Source organism: Perognathus longimembris, chromosome 11 (assembly GCF_023159225.1).
Source record: "Perognathus longimembris pacificus isolate PPM17 chromosome 11, ASM2315922v1, whole genome shotgun sequence".
Lineage (NCBI taxonomy): Eukaryota > Metazoa > Chordata > Mammalia > Rodentia > Heteromyidae > Perognathus > Perognathus longimembris.
This window is the reverse complement of record NC_063171.1, coordinates 7350380-7360800: the sequence shown is the minus strand read 5'-3', so window position 1 is coordinate 7360800 and position 10421 is coordinate 7350380. Positions and strand designations below refer to the sequence as shown.

General features: G+C 39.4%; 1 protein-coding gene across 1 annotated transcript; it reads right to left on the bottom strand.

Moving 5' to 3' along the window:
- Positions 1-417: 417 nt before the first annotated feature.
- Positions 418-1365, bottom strand: LOC125359815 (olfactory receptor 2G2-like). The gene has a single exon (XM_048357697.1). It carries the CDS (start codon positions 1363-1365, stop codon positions 418-420), a length of 948 nt encoding a protein of 315 aa, XP_048213654.1.
- Between the last annotated feature and the right edge of the window lie 9056 nt (positions 1366-10421).

Sequence of the window (10421 nt, the reverse complement as noted above, 5' to 3'; positions counted from 1 at the left end):
ACATTCATCTTCATTTCATCTCTGGAAATTAATGAGCAATATGTTTATCTAGCACTGCAGGGAGCCCAAAAGACTGCATAAGCCCCTTGGTAGCAAAAGCAAAGGTAGTTAACTGGGCTAAACATAGTGATATTTTTCATGTTTATGTTGAATATTTAAAGTGAGTATCATATTTGCTGTGTAAACATATGACTACCAAAACACTGAAGCAGTATTTAGCAAAAATGTTTGCTTTACATTATTACTAAATAATAGTGAAGCTGGGATATGATGTATATTCCATAGTATGTTACATAATAGAAGTATTAGCCAAAAGAAAGTGGGAGAAAACTGAAAAATTACTCCAGCTGACTGATACTATACCTGGTTTCAACATAGAAGACATTCACAGCAAAGTCACTTTAAAAATTTTGACAACTATGAAGAATTTACTCTCAGATTCTTTGCTAATATTTTTCTAAGTGCTGCCTTCACTTCCTTGTTCCTCAGAGTATAAATAAGAGGATTAAGCACAGGGGTCACCACAGTGTAGAAGAGGGAAATGAACTTCCCTTGGTCCTTAGATCGACTCTTGGCAGGCTGCAGATACATGAAGATGATGGTTCCATAGAAGATGATAACAACCAGGAGGTGGGAGGAGCAGGTCCCAAATGCTTTCTGTCTCCCAGTAGCTGACTTGATCCTCAACACAGCTTGAGTGATGTATCCATAGGACACCAGGATGAGTGACAAGGGCAGCACTAAGAATAATACACTAGCCACAAAGAGCTCAACCTGGTTGAAAGTGGTGTCCACACAAGACAACTTGATGAGCACAGGCACCTCACAGATGAAGTGATCCACTCGGCGGTGCCCACAGAAGGGCAGCTGCATGGTGAGGGTGGATTGTACCAAGGTGGTGGCCACTCCACTGAGCCAAGCTATAGATGCCAGGGTCATGCGAAGACGGGGGTGCATTATGACAGTGTAATGGAGGGGTCGGCAGACAGCCACATAGCGATCGTAGGACATCACGGCCAGGAGAACACACTCGGTGGATCCCAATGCAAGGGAGACATAGAGCTGAACCACACAGCCCCCATAGGTGATAGCTCTCATGGGATCCCACAAGTTCACTAGCAGCTGAGGAATAACACTGCTGGTGAAGCACAGGTCCAGGAAGGAGAGATGAGAAAGAAAGAAGTACATTGGTGTGTGTAGCTTAGGCTCCACTCGTGATACCAGAATGATTGTGGTGTTCCCCAAAATGGTAAGCATATACAAGATCAGAATGAGCACAAACAGAATCTTCAATTGGTGTGGATGGTCAGAAAATCCCAGCAGGATGAAATCTGTTAGGTTGCTCTCCTTGGTACTTTTCAGCATCCTAATGTGCAGAGAACACTCCTGATGCTGAGGACACAGTTGAAAAAGACAATGTATCACCTAAACTCAGGAATTAACAAGTTACCTCCCCAAAAAGGTATAGTCCATTGAAAACTTAGAAGCCATGGCATTACAATTAATAACAGATTCCTTTATTTTCCAAATGCATGCATTCTAAATGAATGTATTAGGTACCTCTTGATGCCTAAATCATTTTCTGATGATCAGAAAATACAAGGGTTTTTTTTTTGTTTTTTTTTGCCAGTCCTGGGGCTTGGACGCAGGGCCTGAGCACTGTCCCTGGCTTCTTCCCGCTCAAGGCTAGCACTCTGCCACTTGAGCCACAGCGCCGCTTCTGGCTGTTTTCTGTATATGTGGTGCTGGGGAATCGAACCTAGGGCCTCGTGTATCCGAGGCAGGTACTCTTGCCACTAGGCTATATCCCCAGCCTACAAGGGTGTTTTAACCACAGTCTTTTGTCAGAAATAAATCAGTCTAACTTATTCCTGTACAATATTTTCATTGTGATTTCAGAAACTCAAAAAATTCTATCTAGACACAGGGATCTGAGATTTCACTTATCAATTACACAATCTTCCCACAAAGTATGGAAATTAGTTATAAGGTTACATGCTGGAATTGACCATATATGATTATCATTAATTTAAAACGAACTTCTGAGTGATTATGTGACTTGGCCCCCAAAAGCATAGTTAGCAGATGAGATTAAAGGCATTTCTTCTGACATTAAACCCCTCCCCTTTCCTTCCATACCTTGTTTGCTTCCTTTCTTTCAGTTCTGTTTATATCTTTGTTTATCTTTAAATTCTGCTTGGTTCCTCTAATGACAACCAAAGATACTTCTGTCCCCCAAAGTCGTTTGTAATAAAGAAATGTTATTTCTAGATTTTCAATTTCTTCTTTCTGAAATGATTTGTACTGTAAAATCACCTCCAAAACCAGATGAAAATGTGGTTCCTAAGTCTGTGTGTAATTAGATGTATGTATTATTTCCAAATGAATACTTGTGAAATTATACTACTCATACTCAGAAAGATTTTTATTTGAGGGGCTGGGGATATGGCCTAGTGGCAAGAGCGCTTGCCTTGTATACTTGAAGCCCTGGGTTCGATTCCCCAGCACCACACATACAGAAAATGGCCAGAAGTGGTGCTGTGGCTCAAGTGGCAGAGTGCTAGCCTTGAGCAAAAAAAAGAAGCCAGGGACAGCGCTCAGGCCCTGAGTCCAAAACCCAGGACTGGCAAAAAAAAAAAAAAAAAAAAAAAAAAGGTTTTTATTTGAGCACTATTACAAAGAGACCAGGCTGTCCTTTGTGTGCATATTTGCCAAGGAGTAGGTTGGTCATGTACCTCACTGACAGAGCACCTGCCTAGCCTGCATGAAGCTCTGGGTTTCATCTAGAACACTGAAGGAAAAAATAAAGTCCCTCCCTAGCATATATTCCCTAAAACTTTTTTTTTTTGCCATATAGTTAAAAGCTATCTTGATCAGGATTTATTTTTGGTTTTGTTTGTTTGCTTTTAAGTAAGTCATATGTGTGTGTTGTCTAATGAGAATAGTATTTTTATTATCTTTAAGTAGTTGTACAAAGGGGTTACCATTCAACAAATGAATTCACAAATGCAATGCATCTTGATCAATGCTACTCAAGAATGGTTTTTGAGAATCACAAAGCCAGGGTGCATACATGACAAGTTAGAAGCCCATAGAACACTTATCACAGAGTAACCTTTCAAAAGCATTCCTCCATGTTGTATCTTTCTTTTCATATATTGTTTTCTATATTTTCTTTTCCCAGGTGTGACTAACACAAATACATTCGCCCAGTATATAGTTGATCCTTATCAGATGAACACAGAACAGGTCTAAAACTGGGAAAGAAGAAACCCTTCTAGTGTGTTTTCATATTAGGCCTGCATTAAACATGTGTGACAATGTTATTTAGTTTAATATGGCCTCATTAATAACATTAATGTAATCAGGAGAATTTGTATATAGGAACTAAGAACCACAGCCCTAAAGACTCTCCTCTTGATTCTACTGACCTCTGCAGCTATCATGAAGTTCCAAAGTGGAGCCCCTACAGTCTCATTTGTGCTTTCCTTCCTTCTCTCCCCATTTTCTAAGCAAATGACTGCCTATTATTAAAGTAAATGCTTCCTTTAAAAGTTCATTTTCTTTAAATAAAATACAATATTACCCATCATTTCCACTCCTTGTCACATATATCAGCACCCTGTAAGTCATCCCCTGGATTCTCCCTGGCCAGTGCTCTGTGAACACCCTTGAGTCAGCTCAAGGAGAACAATGTCATGCCCCACACACCTGCTAGGCACAGTGCCAAGCTCATAGTAAGTTCTAACAAACAAGTTATCACTATGTAAACATTGCTTTAGTAGGTGAAGTAGTGTGATACATTATCTCTCTGACCTAATGAATTTCACAAAAGTAAGAGAAAGTAAAAATATTACTATGAACCAGAACATTCCTTAAATTATTCAATACCTATAAGACTATACCATGCATTTTATACATTTCCTTCCTATGTAGAAATGTGGTGAAATTATCTTGACATAAAGCACAAATACCTTTTTCTTTATTGTTTTCTTTATGTTTAGGAATTTATTTGTTTCTTTATTGTTGGTACTGAGGTTTGAAATCAGGACATCATATTTGCTAGGTAAGCACATTACCACTTGAAGCACACAACCTGCCTTTTTTTGTTCCAGCTATTTCTCCTGATAGAATATTCTACTTTTTATCTTGGCCAAACTTGATTACAGTATTCCTACCTATACCTCCTATGTAGCTGTCCATGACACTTTGCTTAGGTAAGCTTTGAACATGGATCATCTCAATCTCCATCTCTGAAATAGTTTAAGTAGCCACACACAGCAGAAAAACCTTTAAGCACCATCCTTTCTATCAGTAACTTTGGAGAAACAAAATGAAGAAAGAATTACTAAAGAAGCAGTACTAACTTTTAAAATTTTTTCATCATTATTACAATGGTGATGTACAATGGGGTTACAGTTGCATTAGTCAGGTAATAAATACATTTCTTGTGAACAGTGTCACTGCTTCTCTCATTTTCTCCCTTTTTTTCTGTCCTAACCCCACCTTCATAAACTGTACAGTTCACATTCTACATAGTGTCGACAGAATATCACTGCTGCATTTATTTCCCCTTTACCCATCATTTCTGTGCTCCCCTTACTCTCCCCCAAACAGGTAAACGTACATAGAAGACAAAAGGTACAGAAATCAAAAACATCAACAAAGGAGGGAAACAAAAAAAGAAGCAAAATAACATAAAACCTCCTGTTTCCGTTTCTTAGAGTTTATTTAGATAAACATTTTATATGATCATATACATATAAGTATTGAGCCTTTATGATCCTCTCCTAAGAATATCCTCCTTTGGTCTTACTGTGTGGATTTCTAGAGTCCTGTATGATTTATCATTTTCAAGTGTATTTTTTGTCTTTTACCATCCAATGTGTTTACTTGTAGATTTATAGGCACTTTCTAGTTACAACTAATGAGGGAGAAAAGACTTAAAGAGAGACCTCTCTGAAGAGGAAATAAGAATGGCCAATAGATACATGCAGAAATGCTCAGCATCTCTGCCCATCAAAGAAATGCAAATGATTGATATTTCACCTCACTCCAGTTAGAATGGCCATTATCAAGGAAACTAACAATAACATGATAGGGGGATGTGGCCAAAAGAGAACACTACTACACTGTTGATGTGAATATGAACTTGTTCTACCACTCTGGAAAGCAATATGGAGATTCCTCAAAAGATTAAACATACATTTCGGCTTCTGGGTGCCATGTTGAGCAGCTCCCAGGGAGACCCAAGGTTGGTCAGCGGAGTGACCAAAGACCCGAGCCTCTGGGGCGGGGAACCAAAAACTCCACTTGGATCTGCCACAGCTCTACCTCTGCTCAGTCACTACATGGCTCCATTGCCACTGACTTGGACAGCTAGACAGACCAGGCCAACCCAGGCTGAGAAAGGCTAAACTCTGGGGAGCCTGAGCCTAGAAAAGTTTACCTCTGGAATCCTGGTGACTGCACCAAAGAGCTTTCGTCCCATGGGGAGGCGGAGCATCACAGTGGCAGGAGGAGGCTGCTCACCTGAGGTCAGACAGAAAGCAGAGAGGAGAAGTGACAAAAGGAACTAAGGTGAGAAAGAGAAGGGGAGTGGGATGCCGGCTGAGGACCAGGAAGACACTGAAGTTAACAAGGGCTAGTCCCTGCAGGACTTCTTTCCCTCACTTGAGCTTCTTTCACCTCCTGCCCCTAGGCAAGGAGCTGAGCAGCCTTCCTCCTCTGAGCCTGGGTCCATGGATGCACAGCTTTACAGCTTTGAGCATTGGAACAGGGGCAGCACGGGAGTCTCTGAAACCAGCCAGAGCAGTCTATGAGATGTTCTACAGAGGAGGGAGAGGCACGATGTCTGGACATGCTGACCCATAAGAGGACTTCATCAAAAATGAAAGTATCTGCTTAGAAACATCTCCATAGAAAGCCAGGCACTGGTGGCTATTCATGGGGCCTGAGGTCTAAGGATTGTGCCTCAAAACCACCCTAGGAAGAAGAGTCTGTGGGACTCTTATCTCCAACTAACCACCATAAAGCCAGAAGTAAAACTGTGTCTGAAGTGGTAGCGTGCCATCCATGAGTGAAAAGGTTAAATTTCAGTGTTATTAAGAGTCAGGATCTGAGTTCAAGCCCCAGCACCAGCACAGACACAAAAATCTCCATTAAGTCATGGTCTGGAAGAAAGTTCTTGCAAATCCCATAACTAGAGCATTCTAAACTCAATAGTTAGTACACAAACAATCTAACTAGAAGATGGCTGAGAGATTTGAACTCAGGGTCCCAGAGAGGTGAGGTGGATGGCTAGCAAGCATAGGGGGAGATTGTCCTGCACCATGAGTGACAAAGGAGATGCCCTTGAAAGCTAATGATGTCATGTCAGGTGACACAGGGGCACTTGGCTTAATCCCAGCTCTCAGGAGGCTGAGACAAGGAGATTATGCATTTAAGGCCAGCCTGGGCTATATAGAAGGACCCTGTTTCCAAAAAACAAAATTAAAAAAATGCTATGATGTCCCTACAAATCTACTAAAATCACTAAAATAAAAATATCAATACATTGTTAAGATGGCATAGACAGCTGTGAAGCATTACACATGTATATTGTGTTGCTAGGGGACCGGGTTGGGAGAGTGTGGCTACAGTGTTAACCTCAAGGACTATCTTTGTGGTCACTGGAACATTCTCAGCCCCATCTACAGCATCTATCCATGAGAGATCTTATAGGCCTATGCAGCAGAAAACAAAATCAGAACACCAGTGTCTCATGCTTGTCATTCTAGCTACTCGGGAGACAGATCTGAGGATTGCAGTTTGAAGCCAGCCTGGATAGGAAAGCCTGTGAGACTTATATCTCAATTAACCACCAAAAAAACAGAAGTTGGGCTGTGGCTCAATTGATAGAGTTCCAGCCCTGAGCAGAAAAGCCAGAAAGCCAAACAAGAAGGTGAGGCCTGTGGTCAAACTCCAACACCAAAGAGAGAGAGAGAGAGAGAGAGAGAGAGAGAGAGAGAGAGAGAGAGAGAGAGAGAGAGAGAGAGAGATTGAGAGGAAGAAGAGGAGGAGAAGGAGAAGAAAAGGAAAATCAGCCCAAACAAGCATTGCATGAAAAACCTGAGTAATCTGAACAAGTTCTGCCTTCTGTTGATGAGGCTGTGCCCTGTGGTTCCCCAGACTGACGAGGTGCTGGTTATATAAGGTGTTGTCACTGGAAGACCTGGAGAGGCTGGGTGAAGGGTACATGAGAATTCTGTTCTATTTTTGCAACTTCTTGTGGGTCTTAATCAAAATTTTAAAAAAAACTTAAGTAACAACAACAACAACAAATGATTAAACATAGAGCTTTCCTATGACCCAGCAATTCCACTCCTGGACATTTGTCTAGTAGTCCACACACAAGGTCATACTAAAGCTACCAGCAAAACCATGTTGATTGCAGCATTGTTTACCATAGCCAAGATATGGAATCAATCCAGTTGCAGCTCAGCAGATGAATGGATGACAAAAATGTGGTATATATGCACAATGGAATTCTATGCTTCCATCAGAAAGAACAATATTGTATCATTCATTAGCAAATGGAAAATTGTTGGAAAAAATTATATTAAGTGAAATAAGCCAGACCCAAAGTACTAACTTTTGAGAAGACAAAGATGCTTATCTACCTATTCAGTGCATTTTATTGAACTTGGAGCTAGTGAAAGAGTGTTTGAAACAATGGGATGGAATGCCAATGAAGAATTGAATGTGCTCTGCTGAAAATGAGAAAGATTGTATAGTATTCCTTCCTAAGTCATCTTTAGGACATGAAAAATAAACAGAATAAAGATATGCATAAATAACTTTTCACTGAAGAGAGTGGGAACATTTCAGAACAATTCCTAAGAAAGGACACATGAAAAGCTATGCAGCAAACATACAAATAAGCAAATTTCCCACAGTAGTTTTCTTGTCATCAGTTCACTCTTTAACACTATAAAAACTAATACCCATTTAGATAAAGCTGGAAATAATAGTGCCATGATAGGAGTTAATGACCATCGAAGTCACTAAGGTCCCTGAGAATGGCTAAAACAAATTTAAATATTGGGAGGCATTTTCACAAGACCTCACTATTAAATAATACTACCAAAGTAAGTAAAACTTCAAAATGTTAGTAAATTACATGTGAAAAAACCAACATTCAAGCTGAAACAGTAATATAGTTATTACATTAGAGACATATTTTTGATGATAAATTTATAGCAAGTAGAGTAACATAAGTAAACACAATAACAAACTTTTCATATTGAAAAAGCTGGTGATAAAAGAATTTTTACCATTTACCAAACATCGAGCATTAATGAAGTTTAAATATAGAGGAGCAGATATGTTAATTTTTATCTTCTCTAATGTATTTTCATAAAACTGGAATAGTAACAAAATTTTAAGTTAACTGAGCTTGGTGAGGGCATGTCTGGAATCCCAGCTGGCCCATGACCAGCCCAGAGCAACAGTACGTTCTGACCTGAAAAATAAACAAAAAGCAAAAATAGAGGATATGGGGTTTCAGTAGGAGAGTACTTGCTTTGCAAGTTCACGGTCTTGAATTCAAACACTAGAACCCAAACAAACAAATAACTAAGTAAATAAATAATATCTACTAGCACATTAAATATAATTATGTAGAATTAATAACTATAATAAATTTTGAAAGTACTTTGAAAAATTTTTATAGAAATTGAACTTACTTCACACAGAGATTGTCATATACAACAGCAAGTTAAATAGGTGTATGGAATGGTCAAAGGCCTCATATCTAAAATATATGCAAAACTAAAAATCTTAAATTTCTCCAAAACAAAACCGCAAAGAACCAACAGCCCCCTCAACAAGTGGGCTAAAGACTTACAAAGAGACTTCTCTGATGAGGAAATGAGAATGGCCAAGAGACATATGAAAAAGTGTTCTACATCACTGGCCAATAAAGAAATGCAAATCAAAACATTGAGATTCCACCTCACCCCAGTAAGAATGTCCTTTATCAAGAAAACTAACAATAACAAAAGTTGGAAGGGATGTGGCCAAAAGAGAACCCTAGTTCATTGTTGGTGAGAATGTAAACTGGTTCAGCCCCTCTGGAAAGCGATATGTAGATTCCTCAGAAGACTAAATATAGAGCTCCCCTATGACCCAGCAGCCCTACTTTTGGGCATCTACCCAAAAGACCACAAATAAGAACACACTAAAGCCACCAGCACAACAATGTTCATCGCAGCACAATTTGTCATAGCTAGAATATGGAACCAACCCAGATGCCCCTCATTAGACCAATGGATCAGGAAAATGTGTTACATATACACAATGGAATTTTATGCCTCTATCAGAAAGAATGGGATTGCCCCAATTGTAAGAAAATGGAAGGATTTGAAAAAAATTACACTAAATGAAGTGAGCCAGACCCAAAGAAACATGGACTCTATGGTCTCCCTCATAGGGAATAATTAGCACAGGCTAGTCACAGCAGAGGATCACTAGAGCATAATAGATATGCCCTATGAATGCATATGATGATGCTAAGTAAAATGAACTCCATGTTATAGAAACGAGTATTATATCACTGTTGTAATTACTTTCAACATGCCATGTGATACCGTAGCTTCTATTGTTGTTGATCCTCTTGTATCCCCTTCCTGTGGTTGTACCCGCACTATCACTTTATCTCATCTGAGTACACTGGATACTGTATATACTGGTATTAGAACTAGGGAAGTGAAAGGAAATATCAAAATCAAGAGACAAGGGATAAAAAGACAAATGACTCCAAAAGCAATACTTGCAAAACCATTTGGTATAAAACAACTGAACAACTCATGGGGGGAGAGCAAAATGGGGAGGGGAGAAGGAGGAATGAGGAGGAGGTAACAAACAGTACAAGAAATGTACCCAAGGCCTAACGTATGAAACCATAACCTCTCTGTACATCATTTTGACAATAAATAATAAGGAAAAAAAACAATAAGTATATGATAGATGCATTCCGTTGTAAAATATTAATTTTTATATTAGAAAACATTTAATGAAATGAAAACTTAATATTCAAGGAGAAAAAATATGCGTAGTCAAAATGAGTTTCCCCAAATTCAAAACTACATCTTGGAAAGAATCAAGTCATCTTGCTAAAACAAGTGAATCATGCCAACAATTGCCTTGCTCACAATACTTAAGAACCTTTATCAAGATCCAACCAATTTCATTTCCAGCTCATCCAAAATGCTGACTGAACCTCTGAATTTGTGTCCCCTTTCTGTTCAACCTATTCTTTAAATATCAGACACGTTCTGGCTTGAGCTCTAAACCCCTGTGTGAGGAGACCTTTGGCCAGGCAGCAGAGAAGACCTCTGTAATGTGGGTTGCCCAGAACCAATGCATAATGGCTCCAGGAT